At 35.2% G+C, this 25,467-nt stretch overlaps 2 protein-coding genes across 2 annotated transcripts; both read right to left on the bottom strand.

Annotated features, from left to right (window-relative positions):
- Window positions 1-3,080: 3,080 nt before the first annotated feature.
- LOC148573708 (uncharacterized) lies at window positions 3,081-5,706 on the bottom strand. The gene is made up of 2 exons (XM_088505827.1): window positions 5,601-5,706; window positions 3,081-3,763 (listed from the first exon to the last, which is right to left on the bottom strand). Exons 1-2 carry the CDS (start codon window positions 5,704-5,706, stop codon window positions 3,081-3,083), a joined length of 789 nt encoding a protein of 262 aa, XP_088361953.1.
- An 11,591-nt stretch (window positions 5,707-17,297) lies between these two features.
- On the bottom strand, window positions 17,298-18,947 carry LOC107625227 (uncharacterized). Its single transcript, XM_088505454.1, has 3 exons — window positions 18,846-18,947; window positions 18,392-18,742; window positions 17,298-17,378 (listed from the first exon to the last, which is right to left on the bottom strand). Exons 1-3 carry the CDS (start codon window positions 18,945-18,947, stop codon window positions 17,298-17,300), a joined length of 534 nt encoding a protein of 177 aa, XP_088361580.1.
- Window positions 18,948-25,467: the final 6,520 nt, after the last annotated feature.

Here is a 25,467-nt window from a genome sequence, read left to right as displayed (position 1 = left end):
ATTCAGAAAGACAAAGCAACTCCGACTTTCAACTCTATTCCTCTTAGTGATTTAATCCAATTGATTTTACCCCTTTCACACATTACTCTTACAAATCTCTATATGACATATAATCATTTAAGGTTTACATAATAACCTCCTGATTCCACCTGACTAAGACCTACAAGATAACCATAGCTTGCTTCAAGCCACAATCCTCGTGGGATCGACCCTGACTCGCTTAGGTATTACTTGGACGACCTAGTGCACTTGCTAGTACTGTTGTACGGAAGTGTGGGGTTTGCGTACACGCACCATAGTGGTGATGGATTAGGAATTTGCACCGATTTAGAATTTCTCAATTGAAATTAAGTATTTCGTTGATAGCATAGTCCAAACCGGCAATTCAATCCCAAACGTCAAAGTTTAATTTTCAAATTAAAATAACCGAGAGTAATCAAACCTCGGGTTGTCTTCCCTAGGAACTAATGCCTAAGAGTGCACAATTTTATTTGTGAGAAGCAAAGGGGTCTTTGAATAACGAAGCAAGAAATTAAGAAATAAAATAACGATTCAAAATTGCAATTAATAAAGTAATAAAGGAATGAAAGAACTATGTTTGTAATATAGCCAAGTAAAGCTTTAAAGTGGTTGAAAAGTGGTTCAAAACATAAATGGAACCTTGACCTGGGATGAGTTATGGAATTCCTTCCTTGCCATAACCATAACTACGATAATTATGATGGATTAATCTCACTTAGTCTACCTTTAACATCGAAGAGTAAGTCAAGTGAGCATAATTGTTATTAATCCACAAATCCTAACTATCTTACTAATTACCTTAATAAAAAGCTAGCGTTAGTGGAAAAAATAACAACTAACAACCTAAGAATTATCACTAAATGTCGGACATTATGACTCTAGTAATCCATCTACTCATTTTCCCAAGCCAAGGGGTGAAAATTTAACCCATAATCAAAATTGACATTTCATCAAATACATAGTGGGCATAATCAATAAACATGGCAAAATTGGGAAAATGATAAAAGCTATGAACCACAAATGATCAAGATCAACACAAGTGACTCAAACAAACATATAAAAGCCATCAAATATCAAATTCATGAAATCAAACTCAAAATTGCAAAACTATGTATATATTGACAAAGGGAATTAAAATATATGAAAGTGTAGAACAAGTGGTGCAATAAAGAGAAAATTAAAGAAATACTTACAATGGAAACGGCTAGAATCAAAGATTAAAACTTGAACTATAAAATTCTACAAACCCTAATTACCTAAGAAAATTTTAGAGAAAACCTAACCTAAAACTACCCTAAAACTATCCTAAGTGTGTAGTATAATGTATGGTAGTGTATGGTATCAATGCTTATGTTGCTAGCCTCCTTATAAGCTCCAAAGCCATTAGAAATGGGCCAAAAAGCCTCTCCAAATGCGAGCCACGTGACTTTTTAATGAAGTCACGCGTAGGGACTTGTGCGTATGCACAGGTGTGTGCGTACGCACACATGCTGATTTTCCTCCTGTGCATATGCACAGAAGTTGTGTATGGGCACACTTGCTGATTTTCATTCTGTGCTACGCACAGAGCTGTGCATGGACACAGGTGCTGATTTTGACCCTTGTGCGTAGGCACAGAAAGTGTGCGTGGGCACACTCTGAAATGTTTTTCTCCTTTGATTTCTTCATGTTTTCTCCTAATTGCATGCTTTTCTTCCACTCTTATCAAGCCATTCCTACCTATTATACCTAAAATCACTCATCAAAACCATCAAGACATCGAATGGGATGAAAGTAGGATAAAATTGATTAAATTAAGCACAAAATAGCATGTTTTCACAATTGGACAAAATTTAGAGAGAAAACACAAAAACATGCTATTTAGGTTAATAAATGTGGGTTTATATGATGAAATCCACTCAAATCAACTCAACATTTATCATCAAATGTGGATTCATCAATTCTTTCATACTTAAACAATAGCATGTCCTCATGCTAATCATAATCAAAGGAGAAGGATAAAAGGACAAGCAACTTATTCAATGCAAATACTTATATGCATGCAACTATACTAAATGATATCTATCTATACCTATACTATGGTTTTCTATTGAGTTTGGCAAAAACAAACAAGAGAATCTCAATCAACCCAAAGCAAACCTTAGGGCCAAGGCAAAGAATCAATGCAATGTGATCAATGTCCAAAGATTTGATTTGAAATTTCTGAAAACTAACAAGCAACTTGCAAGAAGATATAAGATAAGAGATGGAATCATAGAATTGAGCGATGGTAGGCTATTTAGGTTACGTGAGCTATAATGAAGTGATGGCCTCAATCACATAAATGCATAAATATACATTAAACCATGGACATATAGAATTAAACAAACTAAAGATTGCAATCATAGAGAAGAGCAACACATAAGAATAAAGTGGTTGAATAATGCAACCACGCAATAAGGCTCAGAATCTCACAAGTTGTATGTTCTTTAACTCAAAAACCATATTCCACAATGTATAAACCATGCAAGTTTCAATGAAAAATTTCAACTCAATTCGATTTGAATTTCGATGCCCTTTATAAAAAGTAAGTTTATTAAAAATTTCATTAAATTGACTAGGATTTATTTTATATATGTATATATAATGTCATTGGATGGAAAAAGTCAAAAATCCTAAGTTTAATTCCTAATTTCAAACAAACAAAAATAGCAAGTGTATAGGAAATCAAACTAGGTGCAGTCATCAGGTCATCCCAAATCACAATCATAGCTAAAAAAAAAATTAAAAAGCATATGGAAATGCCAAAATTAGAAGCAAAACGTAAAGATATGAATCACTATATTATAATACTAGGTTATGTACAAACAAAATTAAAAAGTGTAATAAGCTAAGGCAAAAGTAATAAACTAAGTAAAAAGCAAAAAGGATAAAATATATACAAAGCAACTAAAAAGTATAATAATAATAAAAACTAAACTAAAAGTGTTTCGGAAATGAATTTGTCACCCAAAATATGCTTGTTGAAGATGGACAACCTCCCCACACTTAAGATGTAGCACCGTCCTCGGTGCTCAAACTCATGCGGAGTGGAAAGAATCGTCGTTAGCATCAGCTCCTCCTTCAGCTGGTGGGCCTCGGGCCACCTCCGGCTCATCACACTGGGCCTCCTCCTCCTCAGAATGCTCGGGTGGAGTGTTTGGCTCAGGTAGAACATCAACACCGCCAGCGAGGATCATCCTCCTCAAGTGCTCATAGTGACGTCTGGAGCAGTGCTCCGAACATGCTATGTCATCAGATAGTTGGGAGATTAGACGGTAGAGGGGCTGTAGGAATGCTGGTGGTGCTGCATCAGTAGGTGCTGAAGTTGAAGGGAATGATGTGGAAGGTCCCGCCTCTGTAGAAGGTACTGGTGACTGTCTGCTGCGTCGTCCAAGTGCTAGCTCAAGTCCTGGGCTGTCGCCATGTGGAATGATATTCTTATGGCTGGCGACCGTCGGTCTCTGATCAGTAGTCATCCAAAGAACCCCAGCCTCCGTGACCAGCTGAGTAATCAAGCACGGGAAGGCTAGGTTGCCCACATAGTAAGCCCGTCCCATGGACCGTCTAATGTGCCGTGGAAGGTATAACTCACGACCCTCCAAGACACACCAGACCATAACAGCCATATCCGTAGTAACCCTCATCTCATAGGTGCTCGGCATCACATAGTTGGACAGCAGTTGCTGCCAAATACGGGCCTCATACGTCAAAGAAAGGACAGCTACTAAGGTCCGTCAGAGTGACTTTTATTGGCCGATCTCTTCAGAGACTCTAGAGCATTTGCGAAAAGCTGTGATAAATGCCAGAGAGCAAGCAACCTCCCTGTCAACCATGAGTTGCCAAAATAGGGAATTCTGGAGATTGAGTTGTTTGATGTGTGGGATATTGATTTCATGGGACCTTTCCCACCCTCATACTCAAATGCTTATATCTTAGTGGCGGTTGACTATGTGTCCAGGTGGGTGGAAGCTATGGCTTTGCCCACCAATGATGCCAAAGTGGTGATGAGCTTGTTGCAGAAATATATTTTCAACCGGTTTGATGTGCTGAGGACACTTATTAGTGATGGAGGAAGCCACTTTTGCAACAAACAGATGGACTCACTTTTGCAGAGATATAGAGTCCGTCATAAGGTGGCGACCCCCTATCACCCATAGACAAGTGGACAGGTTGAGGTCTCCAACTGGGAGCTCAAGAGGATCTTAGAGAAGACTGTGAGTACTTCAAGAAAGGACTGGGCAAGAAATTCTGATGATACTCTCTGGGCATATCGATCTGCATTCAAGACCCTTATTGAGATGTCTCAGTACCAGTTAGCCTATGGTAAGGCCTGCCACTTGCCAGTGGAATTGGAGCACAGAGCATAATGGGCAACAAAGTTTCTGAACTTTGATACCAAGGCTGCAGGAGAGAAAAGATTACTCCAACTGAATGATTTTGATGAGTTCAGAAATTCTTCTTATGAGAACTCCAAGCTCTATAAAGAGAAGACCAAGATGTGGCATGACAAGAAAATAGCCACAAGATCATTTAAGTCAGGCCAGCAAGTTTTATTGTTCAATTCAAGGCTCAAGCTCTTTCTTGGGAAGCTGAAGTCCCAGTGGTCAGGACCTTTTGTGATAACTAGAGTTTCACCGTATGGTCATGTGAAACTTCAGGAAGACAACTCTGATAGAAGATTCACAGTCAATGGCCAAAGGTTGAAGCATTATCTTGGAGGGGAGATTGATCGCCAAAGGTCCACTCATCTGATGACTTAGCAAAAATGACTGCCAAGTTAGTGATGGTAAAGAAGCGCTTGTCGGGAGGCAACCTGATATTCCGTATCCTTAGTTTTGATTTATGCTTTAAATTATTCTAGTTTTATTTGAATTTCTACAATTTTTTCTTTGTTTCATATGTATTTTGATCATGCAGAATGATTAGAACAGGAACAAAAGCAATCAGAAGGAATTTCAAAACCCTAGTGGCACTTGATACGGACTGGGTAGCACCAAACTTGGCCATCCCAAGTTTGGTGCCACATATGAAGCATAATGGAGCCATTCTCCCTGGAGGGTTGGTGCCAAACTTGGGATTTCCAAGTTTGGCGCCAGGTGCTACATAATTTTCGAGGATTTTCCCCTGGAGAGGTGGTGCCAAACTTGGGCTTTCCAAGTTTGGCGCTAGGTACGATGTAACAATTGAGGAATTTACTGGAGGGGTGGCGCCAAACTTGGCTTTTTGGAGTTTGGTGCCACTATTGAAGGAAATAAGGCTAATATCCACTGCCAGGATGGTGCCAAACTTGGCCCCCTGGAGTTTGGCGCCACAAAAAAAAAAAAAAAACAAGGGTGGCGCCAAACTTGGGTTGCACGAAGTTTGGCGTCAGGAGAAGCAAATTTATGCTGAGGATGCAGCGCCAAATGCCAGTTTTCTCAAGTTTGGCACCAGCATCTCACAATCATGCAATTTTTAGGACGGATCTCAATGATTCGAAACCCAATATCCCTACCTCTTGACCGAATCCTAACCCACCTACCCCCTGCTTTTCTTCTTGATTCCCCATCCCATTTTACATTTCCCAAACCCCCCTTCATTCCTATCACACCCATTCCCCAACACCCCACCCGTGACCACACCCCCCCACCAACCCTCCTTAAGCAAATGTTTCCTAACCCCCATCTCTATATGAACCCTTCCCCCTTACCCATACACACAGCAACAACACATTCCCTTACCCTCTCTTCAAATCACAATTTCTTTTCCCTTCCATCCGTAAGAATCACCAAACTGATCCTCACTTCAATTCTCTTTTTTCTAAGCCCTGGACCCTTTTCTTTTTTATTTTATATTTCTACATTTCAATTTTCTTTTTCTCTTTATTTTCTTTTCCTATCCCTCCATTACACCCTTCCACTTTGCCTTTATCCTTCCTCCCTATTTCTTCCTCCTTACTCTATTTTATTTTGTCCAGAGACGAGCAAAGATTCAAGTTTGGTGTTGTTGTTTTGCATGTTTTCGATTTATTCTCATGGCACCAAAGACCATTGAGGCCTCAAGAAAGAGGAAAGGAAAGGAACTGGCCACAGGTTCTTATGATTCACAGAGATTCCACTCCAAATTACATGAGGAGTATTTTTATGATATCACTTGCAAGAGGAATGTGATTCCAGAAGTGAAATTTGCACTTCAACCGAATGAATATCCGAAAATTCAGTTTCAAATTCAGAGGCGATGGTGGCAATATCTGTGCAACCCACACACTGAGGTTGGACAATTGATGGTTCAAGAATTTTATGACAACCTCTGGATTACCTACAAGGATGTCACTGGAGTCAATGAAAAGAACTATCAAATCTTTGTGAGAGGAAGAATCCTTGACTTCAGCCCAGGGAATATATGACAGATTCTCTGATTGCCACTCATTGATCGTGTGGAAGAAGAGTGCTATAGCGAGAGGGAAATTCGAGATCAGCAGTTAGATCAAGTGCTCGTTGATATATGCAATCCAGGGGACCAGTGGAGAATAAGTTCGGAAGGTAGTCCGTACCAGCTTAAGGGCAGTGACCTTCTTCCTTTGGCTAGGGGATGGCTAGACTTCATTCGGAGGTCTCTGATATCCACTAGTAACCGGTCCAAATGCATTGTGGATCGGACCATTTTGATTCACTGGATTATAAAGGAAGAGATGGTGGAGGTAGAGGACATCATTGCATAGCAAATCTATAACATTGCCTCCAACTCGTCAAAGAATGCTAGGTTGGGGTTCCCGCATCTCATCTACCGCCTCTGTGAGGCTGCTAGGGTAAAGGTGGATAATGATTTCCCTATTCCAATTGAGAGGCCTATCACTAAGAAGACTATGGAATATGTCAGGGAGTACCAGAGGATCAACAGAGGAGAGCAAGCTGAAGTAGAGGCTCATCAAAACCAGCCTCCCTTGCCTTAGGGACACTACTTCTCATCTCAGCAGTACTGACAGCAGCTCACATCCTCCCTTGAGTAGATGAGTGATGAGCGGATAATTTATACGCTTTTTGGCATTATTTTTACATAGTTTTCAATATGATTTAGTTAGTTTTTAGTATAATTTTATTAGTTTTTAAATAAAAATCACATTTCTAGACTTTACTATGAGTTTGTGTGTTTTTCTGTGATTTCAGGTATTTTCTGGCTGAAATTGAGGGATTTGAGCAAAAATCAGATTCAGAGGTTGAAGAAGGACTGCAGATGCTGTTGGATTCTGACCTCCCTGCACTCAAAGTTAATTTTCTGGAGCTACAAAACTCCAAATGGCACGCTCTCAATTGCATTGGAAAGTAGACATCTAGGGCTTTCCATCAATATATAATAGTTTATACTTTTTCCGAGTTTAGACGAGGCAAACTTGCGTTCAACGCCAGCTCTCTGCCCTATTCTGGAGTCAAATGCCAGAAACAGGTTGCAAAGCAGAGTTAAATGCCAGAAACACGTTTCAAACTGGCGTTTAACTCCAAAAAGAGTCTCTACACATGAAAGTTTAATGCTCAGTCCAAGCACACACCAAGTGGGTCCGGGAGTGAATTTCTGCATCATTTACTTATTTCTGTAAACCCTAGTAACTAGTTTAGTATAAATAGAACTTTTTACTATTGTATTTACATCTTTTGGATTGTCTTTTGATCCTTTGATCACGTTTTGGGGGGCTGGCCATTCGGCCATGCCTAGACTTTGTTCTTATGTATTTTCAACGGTAGAGTTTCTACACACCATAGATTAAGGTGTGGAGCTCTGCTGTTCCTTGAGTATTAATGCAAAGTACTACTGTTTTTCTATTCAATTCAAACTTATTCCTATTCTAAGATATTCATTCGCACCCAAGAACATGATGAATGTGATGATTATGTGACGCTCATCACCATTCTCACCTATGAACGCGTGCCTGACAACCACTTCCGTTCTACATGAAGATGAGATAGAATGAGTATCTCTTAGATATCTAATACAGGGGACCGAGTCCGAGATATTAGAGTCTTCGTGGTATAAGTTAGAACCCATGGATGACCATTCCTAAGATCCATAAAGTATAAATCTTGTCTGTGGTATTCCGAGTAGGATCCGAGAAGGGATGGCTGTGACAAGCTTCAAACTCGCAAGTGTTGGGCGTAGTGACAGACGCAAAAGGATAGTAAATCCTATTCCAGTATGATCGAGAACCAACAGATGATTAGCCATGCAGTGACAACGCATTGGACCATTTTCACAGAGAGGACGGGATGTAGCCATTGACAACGGTGATGCCCAACATACAACTTGCCATGGAAAGGAGTAGGAATGATTGGATGAAGACAGCAGGAAAGTAGAGGTTCAGGAGGAATGAAAGCATCTCTATACACTTATCTGAAATTCTCACCAATGATTTACATAAGTATCTCTATCCCGTTTTATATTTTAATTATATTTTAATTATCAAATATCCATAACCATATGAATTCGCCTGACTGAGATTTACAAAGTGACCATAGCTTGCTTCAAGCCGACAATCTCCGTGGGATCGACCCTTACTCACGTAAGGTTTATTACTTGGACGACCCAGTGCACTTGCTGGTTAGTTGTGCGAAGTTGTGACAAAGTGTGATTCACGTTTGAGAGCACCAAGCCTTTGGCGCCATTGTTGATGATCGCAATTTCGTGCACCAATGAGTATGACACAGGATAGCCGTTGGGAGCAGCTTACTTCCACCCTTGATTAGATGAGGGCAGTACAGGACAGTCAGAGCACTCTTCTCCATCAGTTGGCAGTGGAGCAGGATACTCAGCGCCATGAGCTTTTTCAGCTGAGGCATGACTATGGGTGCTTAAGAGGACCATATGGACCATAGCCAGAAGAGAAAAGACCCCCATTGAGGTGACTGAGGTGGCCTAGTTCCCTTTTCACTTCCTATTTCATTCCGTTACTCTTATGTTATATTCTTGTTTTCTGTTGCTTTACTTTGTTTGCTTGCATGGTCTTTAGTATTTTCAGTTCTTAGGTTTAGTTTCATTCTGTTATTTGTTTTTAGTTTGAAAAAGATGTCTCATATACTTCTCACTGAGCTTGAATCTAAAAAGAAAAAGAAAAGAAGTGACTTATTGCATGAGAAATTGAGTATATATTTAATAGTAGTCTTATTTACTTAAATGTGGTGGTGTTACTTGTGACTTTGAATGCATGATATGAATAGTGCATATTTAAATTTGGATCAAAGGATGTTAATGCATGAGGAACAGGAATTTAGAGAACTATTATGAATTCTCTAAACTAAACAAGAAATTAAACCTTGAAGCAAAAGAAACAGCAAAAAAAAAAGATAATAAAAGGCAAGGTCCAAGGCTTTGAGTATCAATGGCCAGGAAGGTCAAGTATGATTAAAAGCTTAAAGAGTTGTTCTCCTAGCTATATGCTTGTGGTGTGAATGTCTCGAGTAATTCTTGAGACAGATCACTAAGAGTCGAAACCAAGTGCAATTACAGAGTATGCCAAAGGCTTTGAGAACCACTGTCCGAGAGCAGTTAAAAGAGAAATCAGAACTCAAAAGAGTTTCCCAGTTAAGTGCTTGTGGTATTTTTGTGTCAAGTAAAGTTTGAGACAAAATATTTAAAGTCATTGCTAGACTCGAGGTGCAAGGCACCAAAGAAAAGAAAAGAAAAATGTTGTGTTCAAGGATTAATCCGAAGTAAAAAGGCTAGAGAATTCATAATATTATCCAGATTCTAATTTCGAATGAGCGATATCGACATTCCTAATATTCAAAGGATTGTGAAATGCCGAAATGATTCAGAGTTTCAGTGTTGTTAAACCCACTTTGAGACAGACAGGAGCTTAATTGAGAACTCAACCATCATTCAAATTCGCATCTTAAGTTTATATTAGTTTTGGTTGTTTGAGGACAAGCAATGATTCAAGTTTGGTGTTGTGATGCGCGAGCATCTTTTCTATCTTTTCCTAGTGAATTTGCATTCGAATTTATTAAGTTTAATCAAGATTTAAGTACTTTTAAGTCACTATGGATGCTACGTTAAGTTGTGTATAATTTGGTTTATCTCAGGTAGCATTCAAGCGGATTTAATAGAGTTTAGAAGGAAGAAATAGAGCCGTGGTAATCCCAGGAGGTGGCACCAAACCTGGCTTTCCCTAAGTTTGGCGTCATGATCATTATAAAATCTCCAATCACACTACCTTGGTGGCGCCAAACTTGGGATTCTCCAAGTTTCGCTTTAAGATCAAGAAAAAAACTCCCAGTTCATGCTGCCTTGGTGGTGCCAAACATGGGATTCTCCAAGTTTGGTGCCAAGATGAAGAATTATTGACTATTATGCATGGGTGGAGTGGCGCCAAACTTGGCCCAGCCCAAGTTTAGCACCAGCTTTAGGAACTTTGGTAGTTCCCACGTCTCCACGAGCCAGCAACGAAGATCTTCTATGTATTTTGATTAAACTTTATTTTATTTTTACAATAGAAAAAGATATTATTTAGTTTTAGAAAATATTTTTTACATTAATTAGGTTAGATATAAAAGAAAAAATATTCAATCCTTCGGGCTCTCTTCTCTTTTTACGCACCTCATTCTACTTTGGAACCCTAGTTTTCTCTCTGAGCCATGAGCAACTAACCTCCACGGTTAAGGTTAGGAGCTCTATTTACTCTATGGATTAATACTATTACTCTTATATTTTAATTAATGTATTGATTTTAATATCAAGGATTTATTTTCTTTCTTCATCTTAAGGATTTGGGTAGATCTGAAGAATAACTCTTATTATAATTGTGTTCTTACTAAATCTTGGAAAAGTAATTTATTGAACAATAGCTTGAAAAAAACTTCTCCAAAATCAATAATTATCTAGACTTAACGGGATCGTGATATATAATCCTCTTATATTTGGGTAATTAGGGTTTTTGTGGTACATAAACTAGAATTAGACTTAAACCTCTAATTGAAATTAAGTAACCAAGGAATTGGCAGTTAACTAGGTTAGAGGAGACTAAATTACTAAGGAATTAGGGTTTAGTCACATATAGTTTGCCATGAATTGAATCTTGCATGATTAAAATAGTTGGTAAGAAAAGTTAATCCGAAAGATAAACAACTCTAAAACCTTAACTGTTTTCTCACATATTCTTCACACCACTTTTACTGATTGTTTTTTGAATTCTCTGAATTTACCGTTAATGCAATTAACTCTCAAAACACCATTTCCTGTTTGTATGACTAAGAAAATCACTCAATAATTGTTGCTTGATCCATTTCCTGTTTTCTCACATATGCCTTCTGGGAGCCCAATAGAGGCTCAATTCCAAGAGGCAGCCTTACCGATTGGGCCGGCACGATCTGAAGCCGGATGCTAGAGGATGGTTGGAGTTCATTCAACACTCCATCATCCCTACAAGAAACTAATCTGAGGTGACCATAGACCAAGCAGTGATGATCACTGTATCATGCATGGTCATGAGGTGGAGGTGGAGCGGGTGATTCCACAAGAGATATATAACATTGCTTCCAATGCCTCCACCCAAACCAAGTTGGCATTGCCGCACTTGATTTACTGCCTTTGTGAGGCTGCTAGAGTATGGATTGACCATGGCACCCTCATCCCCATTGAAAGTCCCATCTCTAAGAAGACTATGAAGTATACTCGGGAGTATGCTAGAGCCCCGAGAGAGGAGCCGGCCCCCACACCTCAGCCTCAGTAGCTTGAGATGCCTCAGGGATACTATTTCCCTCTGCAAGATTACTGTGATCAGTTGACATCATCCATTGGGCATATGACATCGTCTGTTGATTAACTGAGGAAGGACCATGAGGGCCACTCTGCCCTCCTTCGGCAGCTAGTGGAGGAGCAGTAGAGCCAGAGGCGGAAAATAGAGCAGTTAAGGTGTGACTTTGGAGCTCAATGAGGATTCCCGGGAGGAGGCAGCCACCATGATGACTGAGGTGGTCTAGTTCCTTTTATATTATTTCCTTATTTCTATTATTATACTATTTATCTCCTATTTTCTAGTGCTTTATAGTGTCTTTTGCATGATCCTGTTTAGAGTCAGTAGTTCTAGTGCTCCCCAGTTAAGTGCTTGTGGTATTTCTGTGTCAAGTAAAACTTGAGACAAAATATTTAGAGTCACGGCTAGACTCAAGGTGTGAAGCACCAAAGAAAAGAACAAAAGAAAATGTTGTGTTTAAGGATTAATCAAAGGTTAAAAAGGAAGAGAATATATAATATTATCCGAGTTTTAGTTCTGAAGCACATTAACATTTCTGAGCTTCAAAGGATAATGAGATGTTGAAAATATTCAAGATGACAGTGTCGTTAACCCCACTTAGAGAAGAGACAAGAGCTTAATTGAAAACTCAACTCTTGGGCAGACCCACATCTCAGATGCAGGTTATTTTTGGTTGCTTGAGGGCAAGAAACAATTCAAGTTTGGTGTTGTGATGCGTGAGCATCTTTTCTATATTTTCTTACTATTTTAGATGTGAATTTATTTAGTTTTATTGAGATTTTAGTGCTTTCAGAATATTTGAATGTTACTTTAAGGCGCATTGTGGTTTTATTCATTTTAGGAAAAATCTGGGCAAGTTTGGCAGAATTCGTGCAAAAGAAAAAGGAAGAAATTGATGCTGCCAAGCTAGCGCTAAATGTCGCTACCTGGCGTTTAGTGCCAAGCGCCTCGTACCACGTGCAAGCTCTTTGTTGAGCTGATGCTAAAATCCACAACTTGGCATTTAGCGCGGAAGACCTCGTAAAGTGTGCCCCGAACCTCATGCTATCGGCGCTAAACGCCGAACCTAGCATTTAGCACCAGACAGACAGAAATACCAAAAACATCTATGCCACAGTGTCACTAAACACTAAGTTTGGCGTTTAGTGCCAGCAGAAGGAGAAAACGAAATAAGTGGCATGACAAGTGAATTCTTCAACAAATCCTTGAAACTTGTCAAAAAGTACTGCTATTCAACTTAAGGCTGAAGCTCTTCCCAAGAAAGCTAAAGACAAGGGGGTTTGGGTCCGTCACTGTCACCAAGGTGTCCCCGTATGGCCACATTGAGATTATGGAAGAAGATTCAGGGAAGAGATTCACTGTGAATGGTCAGAGGTCAAACATTACTTGAGAGGAGACATAGATCATCAAAAATCAGTTCGAGTTCTCACCTAGAAGGAGATGCATGTCAAGTTGGTGACGTTAAAGAAGTGCTTGTTGGAAGGCAACCAAACCGTTGGTAACTTTTCCTTCCTTCATTCTCATTAGCATTTTTGTTTTTCTTTATATATAGTCAATGCAAGGGGTGGTTTGAGTTCCTTCCCCTTGTTCTTCCCCTTTCCAGTGTGTTCCCTTTGATTTGGGAAGGAAGAGAGCTGATGCTCTTATAATATTAGTGGGTTGATTGGGCCAATGGTCCAATATGGACCCGGTTCACTCGGTTTGGCTCGTTTGGTCCAATTTTGGGCCAAATCTTTTAAAATTAATGTCAAAAATTTTATTTTAATTTGCTCTACCTCATTAAACTATAAAATTTTATTTTCTAATTTATTTGATTAATGATTCATTTATTAGCTAATTATTTACTAATTTCACGGATTTTACAATTATGATTATGTTGAATGAAGAGTTGAAGAAAGATGAAAAATGTTGACTTTGACTCAGAATCCCCTTAAGTTAGTTGCCAAGATTATGGATTAGAAATACCTTAAGATGGACATAGTGATGTATGGAGAATTAAGATTACTTAGTGAGTTCATGTTGCCTTATGCAATATTTATTTGGCACTTTTACTGTTCTGGGAACCCATGGGTCGGGGGTTATCATTTCGTATATATCTCTTATTTTTCAGATGCAGGTCCAGGTGCTCAACAGTGAGCTGCACTTCGTTTGGGAGATGACAAAGATCATTAGACTTCTGCTTTATTTTGCTTAGATTCTCTCCGCTTTTGTTTTGAAAAACTTATGTTATGTTTAATCATTTCGAAAACTTGCCTATCTGCCTTTATGCATCTTTTGGGAGAGATAGGAGATATTATTGTCTAACTGCTTTTATTCTGTATTCTAGCCGGCCTAAATTTCGCGGGTCGCGACTAGTGGCTATCTACTTATGTTATATATCTATATTCTGACTTTATCTTATCCTCCTTTACTGCTTTATTTTTATATCACTGTCGATCACGCTTTATCTTCTGTTTTAACAATACGTGTGTGTTATGATTCGCGATTTTATTTTACTCTTTTTCAGACTTTTTGTTTAATAATTTCTTTCAGTTATATCTATAAATATGTATTGTAATTTACCTTCAGAGTCGTACCACCTTATTATCATTGACTTATGACTCGAATATAAGAATTTGAATATTAGAGTGTTACACTAACCTTCCAACACCCAAATCTTTTCGGGTCTTTATACGGTACAAATGTAAATTTGTACAGATTTATAGATATTCTATTTTAGCCATATTTTTTTTGACATGTGTCCATTTTTTATCTTGTGAATGAAAAATTGGCTCATAGTTAATTTGGCTTTAAAACCTCCAAATGAAATAAGTCTATTTTTTTTTAAAAGCTTGTGTACCTATAAATGGATTAGATTTTATACAAGTAAGTATCTCAAAATAATTAGTAGCATTGTTTATTTTATTTTGTTAATTTAAATAACCCAATAATTTTTCTTTGGTATTTTATAATAAGTTTGATCTCACATTTAAATATACATTTGACACTTTTTTTTATAGGCATACTAAAAATTCCAGAATTTATAATGTTAGAATAAATAAAATTATGATATAATATAATCTTTATTATTATAAATACTGATTTGGTAAAAATTATTTTAAATTATAATTTATATTATAAAAAGTATTGGAATACATCAAACTATAGATTTTATATTTATAAAATCTAAGCGAATATGGTAAAAAAAATTAAAAAGTATTAAGTGAACAAATTATTTTTATAAGTTCAACTATTTTTTTTTCTTTTCTTTTTCTTATGTAACTTGGTGTAATTATATAACATCACCATATAATTGTTTTTCAAAAAAAATTGTGATACTCACATTAATTACCATCCATTACAAACAATTTTTGTTGAAGATGACCAATGCCATTTTTTTTTAAGTTTTTTAAGAACAACTAAAATTATTAGACACTATTGTTAATAAAACCTATTAGATTTTATTTATTATTTGTGATTTATTAATTTAGTTGTTTTAATTAGATTTGCTCTTATATATATATATATATATATATATATATGTGTGTAGAACTTAACCCTTTCTATATATTATGAGATTTTATTGTGAGAACTTGCCGAGTCCTCGCACTTTTTATCTAAAAATTAAATAATACAAATCACTTAATTCGATTTGTACTAAAACCATTTATCCAATAAAAAATGGGTGGTTTCGATGTCTTCAATTTTAAAATTTCACAATGGCATAAAAGAAAAGTATAGATAAATATCGCTAATCACAATATTGAGATGATATCTTTCAGTATATTATAGTTTATAAAAAATTTGTTGCACTCTAATTTTAGAAAGCGTTATTAGCTACTTGCAAAATTATAATCTATGGCATCTTTTTCAAAATTAATACCCTTGATAATTTCTTATTCTTTATTAACATTACGGCCCATATATTGAACTAGATTTTATGCATGTGTATGTTTAATTTACAAATAATATGTACCCAACAATAAATATTAATAATGCTATAAATTAGTTCGAGTGTTGTGTGTTTTAAATTGCAACCAAAAGTATAAAAATAAGCCATTAATGAACTATTATGTCTACAATTATATAATTATTATATTTCGTCGCTTAATTTGACAGGAAGAAAAAAATCCAACCGTAAACATTTACTAGCAAAATTTATATCGTTTAATTATTTTTTACGATAAATTCGACGGTATCTAAATTATTGTCGAATTTTATTCATTTTTTTTACGATAAATTCGACGGAATTTGATATTTTTTTATAGTGGTAAGAATTAAATTTAAATATTAACTAATATATGAGACTATATTAAACATTTTAATTTTGATAAATATAAGTCAATTTAAAAAGTTCTTCCCTTAACTGCTTTTAAAAGTACCTCCTAATTTGCATAAACATCATATGAGCTATTTTACTTACTAAACGCATGTACTTGTACTTTTGAGCACCTATCCAAAAAATTTTACTAAATCAAGTCATAGTTATTTTTATTTTTTCTTTTATTTTTTGTTGAATTGATTTCTACTCAACTTTAAGATGTTTAGATTTTTTTACTCATTTTTTAAAAAATGCAAAAGAAATTATTATCTAATTTCTCCTTCTTCTTATATACTTATTAAGATTCTCTTTAATAAAACTCTCTTAGTTAATTTTGAGATTTAGTTTTAAGATATATAAAATATAAGAATTTTTAGTCATCTATTTTAATTGAAAAAGTATATAAACTTCTTAATTACCTATATTAACCAAATTTAATGTTTAAGTTTATAATTTAGACTTTAATATTAAAAGTTTATAATTTAATGTCTAAAATTTATGATAAATAAAATAACTTTAGATTTGACAGAATGTTATATCACTACAAAAAAACAGGGTTAAAACGGCGGTTATTTTGGGAAATTATGGCGGTTAGAACCGCCATTATGGCCAAAACTGGCGCCTCCAAGAAATGCCATTATTCTGGGCGCCATTCTGGTTATTACGGCGGTTTTCAGAAAACCGCCGTAATAACCTGTGGATAATATGGCGGTTTTTTGAGGGTTAAAATGGCGGTTACATTTTCGGATAAAATGGCGGTTTTTTATATTGTTTAAAATGGCGGCTGTAACCGCCGTTTTTACCAGGATGTTGTAACATCACTTCTCTTTAAAATGGCGGTTGAAAACCGCCGTTTTTACCATTATAACTGCCATTTTTACCAGGTTATAATGGCATCTTTTGTGTTAAAATGGTAGTTTCTAGCCGCCGTTTTTACCAGGTTATAATGGCATCTTTTGTGTTTAAAATGGCAGTTTCTAGCCGCCATTTTTACCAGGTTATAATATCATCTTTTGTGATATTTTCGAAACTTACTTAAAAATCTCGTAATAACCAGAAGGCATAATCATAAATCAAACATCATAAGATGATTTTTAATTCATACATAATCCAAAAGTCATAATCCAAGTCATAATTGAAATGTCATAATCCAAAAACAAAGTATCAAAGTAACATTTTTCAATAATACGTCTTAACATATAATTCTTAATATACGTCTTAACATATTAAGCATGGTCATGCTTCCTTGTTGCTTGCTCCAGAAGACCTACTTCCTAACTCTTTTGGTGATGGAATCTCACTCTCCTGATCCAATCCCTATAACAAAAATATAATTGTTATGAGCACAAGAAATGCAAGAAAAGGGCATATATTGATATACATTATAAGTCTGATTTAATTTATAAGAAAAGGCATATATAAAAGAACACACATTTGTCAAACTTTAGAGACTAAAAAAATATAGTATAAAGTAAAATTAAATCTTTTTTTTTCAGTAACAGCACTCAGCACAACTTTAAAAACCTTTTTTGTACACATGACAACTTGAATAGTAAAAAAACAAGAAAGTTTTGTTCCAACTTATTGATTTCTGGTTTAGTTTTGATCCTTTAGATTTTCTCCATGCAGGGCACAGAAAAGGGATTCTTCATTGATGCCAAATTCAAATGCCAAATTCTTCATTTCTGGGTTTCCCATGCAAGAGATTAAGCCCAGTCTTGAATTTTCTTTGGTTGATGGGCTTGGAAGTAATGGTGGGCAAGTAGAGAATAATGATAATCATAATAATGGGAGGCTTCTGTTCTCTTTTGGAGAAATCAAGCATCACCATCATCATCAGCTTTCAGCGGTAGTAATTAGTTATTGGTGTTGAACTTGACCAAAACAACAAACAACAAGTTGGGAACAATTCAACTGGGTATTGGGTATTGGACTGGTATTATTGGTGAAGGCTCATCATGGTAATTAGTTATTAATTAAGAAAAAAATTAATGATGACAATCATGCAATGCATTCATCTGATCTTCTTAATTATATATAATCTGCTTGAAATTGTTCAGAGAGAAGCTAACACAGTAGGATATATATGGTTATTATTACTTGTTCTTAATTTGTATACATTTTAGCTCTTGTTTAATTTGCTATTTCAATAATGTAAGGGTTTACTATCACTCTAGCATAAGCTAGCACTACTACTAATTATATCATAAGCAGCAACAAGAAACTATATCAATATTCAACATATTTGTATTCAACAAGAAACTATGAACCTAAGAAAAAAACTGACGGAGATAAAGCAAAGGAAAAAAAGAGGATAATTGTATTTGTACTTGTGAGATTTGCTGAGTAGGGAACATTCCAGCCAATTGTATTAGAATTTTACCTCCTTCCTTAGAAGCTATATAAGAGACTAGCGCTTGCAATTGCGCTTTAACGGTATCCAACTCTTCTTGCACATTTGGACCACAAGTAGATGATGTGCCAGCATCATTTGAAGAACCTAAATTCATTTGACTAATCCTTGTAGTATTGTTCTTGAAAGCAATTGTTGGAACAGCTCCCATACCTAAACCTCGAACACGACCAGGGTGCTCTTTCCCAAAAACTACTCCAAGAGCATCAAGAGGAGAATTAACAGTTAATTCCATCGGTTGTTGGCTGCTATGTACTTCAATCTTCTCCTACATATATAAAAAGAAAGAGAAAGAATAAAAAATAGTATTATCTTATAAAAAAGAAAGAAAAAGAAATACAAACAAGTTACTTATTGCACTTTAGTCTTACCACTATTTCTTTAGCCTTTTCATTAACATAACTTCCATCTATTTTCTTGTGAGTGATGTCCCACATTTGAACCCTATTAACTTCTTTTCCCGTCTCTTCCATCTAAAATTTAAGAAAAGTAGAAATTCTTGATCAAAAAATAGCAACCTACTAACTTAGATTAGATATCCAGAAAATTAAGAGATGATGCATGCATTATATTTGAGATAGATTAGATATGCATGCATTAATTGATTACCAATTCATCCCTTCTTCTTGCAATTGATTTAGCACCTGAAGTATGAGGAATTATTTGTTTTTTGCCGAATTTCTTGATTCCTCTTACAAAGTTTCTGCAAGTTAAATTTGGACACAATTATTACATTAGTTTGTTTAGTTAATAATGGAAAACTGAAGTGAATACACATGAACAACTATGATAACAACCACTCTTCAATTGCAGAGGGCAACTAGCATAGAATATAGACGAGTTTAGACCAGCTATTGGATGCATCATTCACTTCTACATGTAAATTTATAGCAATATTCACTTCTACATGTTAACCGCAAGAACCATCATCTTTCAAAACTGACTTAAATAGGGTAAAAATGTGCACTAACCACAGCAATTTAGGACTAAAATAAACAAAGACTGTACCACTATTTAAGACTGCCCCGCAGCCAATAGTTCAATTGTAAAAATAAAGATCAGAACCTCTAGAAACTCTAGAGACACCCAGAAATCAAAATCACTCTTCAACAACATTGACTAGTTCATATTCAATTATATATATTCCAAAGGCTGTAAAAAAGGACAACATTTAACTAGGAGAGTAATTACTTACCTGAGTTTCAGGCTTCAAACGATATTCTACGAATAAAGCCCATTGATCAGGAGCAATATCTTCTGGTGCATTATTTATGATCTCGGTTTTACTCAACCTCGGATCATAAAAATCATTCCAAAGCTTTATCCTATGTTCCCTCCATTTTTTGCCAAGCGATTGGAGCAAAAATCGTTTGGCCAAGTTATCACTCACTTTGAAGCAAAATCGAGCCTTCAATATTATAAAGAATATATATTAACCAGCAAATATAATTAAATAATGGCAAAGAAATAAGCTTTAGAGTTTGAGTAATCTTCTTACTAGGAAAAAAATATTCCATTGATTTTCAAAAAAGCTTGCTGGAATGTCTGACCACTTGTCAAAACTGATTGGAAATGCTACACAATCAGTGGCCAATTGTCCACAAACTCCTGCAAGGAGTCCAGCTGCTTCTCCTATTGTTGCATGATGTTTATCAAAATTGACAACTATGCGCAAACCTTCTAGCAAATTATACACATCCTTTGCTAATAAATGAAGGCGTGTACTATCTTCGTATTCATCTAAAATAGACAAATGAGTATAAATAAATGAGTAAATGAGCGACTAAAGAATAAAATAAATAAAATTCACGTTGTATGTTGGACAGCAACATAAGTAGATAAGGCAACATATATAAAGTGGACAGCAACCTTCTTTTCTTCATCATATATAATATAAACTGCTTCTAATAATTTCAAGGAACCAGCCTGCCAATAACTAGCTAAGGGTATCACAGAATTCAATTTCTATTTTCAATCCTTTCAAACTAATTCATATATAACATCTATACATCTAAAAATACTAATAGAACATCTATACATACCTATGGCATCAACAGTCCAATAATGTTTAGATTCACGTCCACGTTTACGTTTAGGTTCGGATGGATGCTCAGATATAGTTGGAGCAACTGATGATGGCTCAGAAGAATTTGAAGCTGTCGACTTGTCTCGGGAGGAACTTGCAGCTGCTGCGGACTTGTCTCGGGAGGAACTTGCAGCTGCTGCCGACTTGTCCCGGGAGGAATTTGAAGCTGCCGACTTGTCTCGGGAGGAATTTGCAGCTGCTGCCGACTTGTCTTGAGAGGAGTTTGCAGCTGCTGTCGACTTGTCTCGGGAGAAATTTGTAGCTGCCAATGTGTCTCGGGAGGAATTTGCAGCTGCTGCGGACTTGACTTGTGATGCATTTGAAGCTGCCAACTTGTCTTGTGAAGAATTTGCAGCTGCTGCTGCTTTAAGTAAATTCTTGTACCTCTTTTGCTTTGGCATATCTGCATAATATATTAAATCAATAATTAATAAATATAATCTAAAATGTGCATCAAGATTAAAAGAATAGACCCTGTAGCTAAGTTGGTGAAATAATTTAAAGCAAATTAAAGCCGTTTCAAGCATTTTAAATATGAATATTGTCATTGCCGCTAGATTTGGTCTTTATCTTATCATAATTACATGGTCCATACTTTACGTGACTAACTTTTCTTCATACAATGCAATCCATTTATTCTATTCAGTTAATGCAAATAAACTGAAAAATTAAATAATTGATCAAATAATTAAGTTAATGCAAATATACAAAACAATTTATAATTCTCCTTTTGTTTAGTTAATCTGCTAGGCAAAATGTTGTGATTATCTCTAATATATAAAATGGCTTATTAAATATCTATTTCCAATGACTATATGGTTAGAGAGAGAAAAACCTATGTAACAAAAAATTCGCATGTGATCACTGTTCCATCTAATAATTAATAATTAATATCCCCCAACAACTCCATATATATATAACATGATTGTGTTGATTTAAAAGTGGGGAAGACAAAGAGAACACAAAAATAAAAAACAATCATTTCAGTACCAGACAAGTACATATTTAGAACATCATAGCAGAAACAACAAAGAAGAAATTATTACAACACTAGTAGTACTTGAAACATTACAAAATATCATTAACTCTCTTGCCTTTTCCTGGATTATGGTTTTCAGCTGCAATGATATAAGAGCCAAGAAGGAGGGGAACTCTTCAAGCACTTCATTTGTCTCTAAAACTCTAACTCACAACCTGCTTCCAATTTAAATTAAGAATTCAAATGAATAAAATACCTTTTTTATTATTGAATAAAATATAGCATGAACGTATGCTACATAAATTCCAATTTATATTAAAAAATATCAAAATAATACACCGTATATAAACGAAGAGACAAAAGAAATAGATTGAAGATTGAAGATTCGCTCACCACTACTAACAAGCGGCGAATAAAGAACAAAAGAAAAGATTTTTTTTTCTTTAAAAAGAAGAGGGGTAAAGAAAAGATAAAGCTAGAAATTCTTAAACAAAATAGAGACAGAGAGTAATAAGCTAATAACTAAAGGTAGAAAAAAAGTCATAAAACAGAGGGCAAAATAAATAGAATGCACTTTAAAATTGACTAGTTATTAAAATAAGTTAGTTATTTCATTTTTCTTTTTATCTTTTTACAATATGTCATTTGAAAGCATTCAAGTTGCAGTGAGTTATTAAAATCAGTTTGCAATTGAGTGCAACAGCAACAACTATAATTAATGTCAAATTTTGACTAGTTAATAAGCTCAAAAACTGCAACACAGATTAGATTTTTCATGTACCTAGTAAACTTATTTATTTATTTGTGTAAGAAAAGTACATGAAATAGAGGAGATTATTTTTGATAAATTATGTGTAAGAACATAAGGAAAACATTGCCTTTGTACCTTTATGAAAGTTTTAACATTGTGTATCCTTTCCTCAATAGGCTGTATCAGTTCAGCAAACTGCAAAGTAGAGAAGGATCATATAAGGAAACTTCAAACCTAAAAGTAAAAGCAAAGCCTGAAGAGATGAGGGAAAGAGGCTCTTTTGTGAGTAAAATCCATACACCAAAAATTATAACTTGGTAATAAGGTGATCTTTCATCTTATAGTTGAAATTACCAGTTAACAAGCTCCATTATACAATGTTTAAATCAATGAGCTCCTATACAATTTAATAGAGAAACTTTTGTAAAAAAAGTATAATTCCCAAATTTCAAAACTGAATTTTTCTACCAAAAAAATTTCAAGAGACAAAAAATTGAAGTACTTAACAGTTTAGTCAGTTGTAGCATGATACTCAGTTTCACTACTTTATATTATGCACATTGACTACTGAAAATGAATATATTGTATGGAATTTGAATTCAGACATACTCTTCTGATTAATCTAAGCAATCCGAAAATAATTTGACTCAGACACCAATAGTAAGCTACAAGAGTTCAGTGAGAGAAGATGACACTGAAAGAGGGGGAAAAAATAAAAATGAAAAAATCAAAGCCTAATTGTTTCTTTCTTGTTTTAGCACTCAAGTCTCAACTAATGAATGATCATGTCTTGGAGGCTCTTCAACCATGACCTTCTGCAACACAAACCATACCTGATTGAAATTGAAGACACAGTAGTGTGGAGCAGATAGAAAAAATTCACATTTTCAATAGAACTAAGAGGATAAAAAGAATCCAACTTGTAACAAATCAGCCGGTTCAAAAAAGTTAAATGTTACATAAACACATCCAAATCAAGAACTGGTTGAACTGTAATACTAAAAATTAGTAATCCACAGCATGATGGGACCTGGGTGGGCTACACAGCTTAAAACATAAAATTGAAGCTGCAATTATACTACTGGCAGGTACATGAAAAATCTAATTTGGACATTGACACAAATAAACAAATAAGTTCCAGCAACACAGCAACCCATCAGTATATGCAGCAACAAATTAGGATGACATTGATGTTCCAGCATATATTTAAACAGCTCTGCTAACATTTAGAGGCAAGGAAAGTCCAGAAACAATATGACAGGCACAATCAAGGAGCAGGAAATGACCATCAGAAATTACAATTTCATCAAATTTGGCCATAACCCAATTAAAAATCACAATGGTAACACATGATTAATCCAAAGAATCTAACCCGGCAAATTGACCCAAATCATAAAGGAGTTGAAGTTTAAAACCAACACAACAATGAGAAATCTGCACAATACTCCACAATATCCCAAGAGAAATCACAATGAAACAAAAGAACATGACAATAATCAGGCACACAAAGTAAGAACCACTTAAATCAACCAGGAATAAACTTAGCACATAAACTATCCATCATCAGGAAAATAAGGAAAAAAACTTAAGAAGCATATTTACCAAATATCATAACCCTGACCAATAAGTTGCTCAGAAATTCCCCAAGCAGAATGCCAGGAACAAAGTATAGGAGCAGAGGAAACCAAAAACCAAATAAAGAAAAACTCCAGCCCCAACATCATTCAAGAAGAAGAGTTAATGATCTATTTTTTCAGGATAATCTCAAGCAATAAGAACGCAGAGCCCTACTTCACTAAGCTTATTCAGGATAATCTCAGGAAATAATTAACTAAAGTGATAGATATTATGAACAGAATCACAGAACAGAGCCCTACTTCACTAAGCTTATTCAGTCTGAACTCATTCATCAATTCACTATATTAAGAAATAGCAGGATGAATTAACTAGAAAAATCCAAAACAATAATAAGAGTGGCAGCAATTGAACCATTGACACATGCATCGAAGTAAATACATAAGGAAAGAGAAAGTGAATTTACCGTCAATCCAAGATCTGATATCGTCGACTAGTTGAACACAAGACCCGATCGGCGTCAATCACCCCCACACCAACGTCAATGGAATACTTCAACACAAGCTCTGATCGCGGAGCTGCAGAGAAACAAAAACCCCCAAAAATGAAGAAATCAGTAACTGGCGGAGAGGGAGAGGTACCTAGAGAACTTGAGAGGGAGCTGCAGAGAAATAAATTAGTAACTGGCGGAGAGGGAGAAGTACCTAGAGAAATCATAACCGGTGGAGAGAGGAGAAGTCGAGAGGGAAGAACAGCGTTGTCGGAGATCGAGAGCGAAGGGAGAGAGAAGGAAGATCGAGAGCACCGTTATACTGTGTTTCGTTTAAGGCTAGGGTTGCAATTCTTTTGTTTTATATATGTGTGAAAACGGCGGTTCAAAACCGCCATAATCACCCAGAACCGCCAGCAAACACAAAGTTAATTATTGCAGCAACCAAAAATGCCATAATAACCGGGTATTACGGCGGTTCTTTAAAACCGCCGTAATGTCAATGCCATTTTAAACTCTTTTTTTTGTAGTGTATTATCAAACTTATATATATGTATATATATAATCACCAAAAAAAATATGTATATATTTTTTTTAAAGTAAATGTACTATAATTAAAAGCGACTAAACTAATAATATAAATAACAAATAATAAATAAAATATATGAATTTCGTTCGTTCTTATTTTAGTTAAATATAACAATAAAATCTAATAATTTTGGTTATTTTTAAAGAACATTCTAAAAAAATTATGTTGATCATTTTGAATTATATTTCAAAAAATATTTTTGTAATAAATGATACCGTAAATATTATTTTTTTTTTCATGTACATTTAGATTTATAGATATAAAAATTATATTTTGATGTATTCTAATACTCTATGTAAATATAGATTATAATTTAACGTAATTTTTACCAATTAAGTATTTACAGAATAAAATTTATGTTATATCATGATTTTTTAATTTTAATAGTATAGATTTTGAATTTATTAATATACTTATAGAAAAAATGTAAAATGTATATTTAACTGAGACTAAAATTATTATAAAATAATGGAAAAAAGTTATGAGTTATTTGAATTAATAGAATAAAATAAATACTACAATT

This window comes from Arachis ipaensis, chromosome B2, assembly GCF_059453495.1.
Source record: "Arachis ipaensis isolate K30076 ecotype BB chromosome B2, ASM5945349v1, whole genome shotgun sequence".
NCBI lineage: Eukaryota > Viridiplantae > Streptophyta > Magnoliopsida > Fabales > Fabaceae > Arachis > Arachis ipaensis.
Note: the sequence above shows the minus strand (reverse complement) of the source record. Positions and strands in the feature narration are given on the sequence as shown.

Excerpts from the sequence above, each read along its gene's own strand:
- LOC148573708 (XM_088505827.1), bottom strand. The coding sequence starts at position 5,706 with ATGGGGGTTAGGAAACATTTGCTTAAGGAGGGTTGGTGGGGGGGTGTG. Across the intron at positions 3,764-5,600 it reads TGAAGGGGGGTTTGGGAAAT|CTGTCCTTTCTTTGACGTAT; the intron begins GTAAAATGGGAT and ends GGACCTTAGTAG.
- LOC107625227 (XM_088505454.1), bottom strand. The coding sequence starts at position 18,947 with ATGGAAGAGACGGGAAAAGAAGTTAATAGGGTTCAAATGTGGGACATC. Across the intron at positions 18,743-18,845 it reads AAAAGGCTAAAGAAATAGTG|GAGAAGATTGAAGTACATAG; the intron begins GTAAGACTAAAG and ends TTATATATGTAG. Across the intron at positions 17,379-18,391 it reads CTACTCAGCAAATCTCACAA|GGATTGGATCAGGAGAGTGA; the intron begins GTACAAATACAA and ends TTTTTGTTATAG.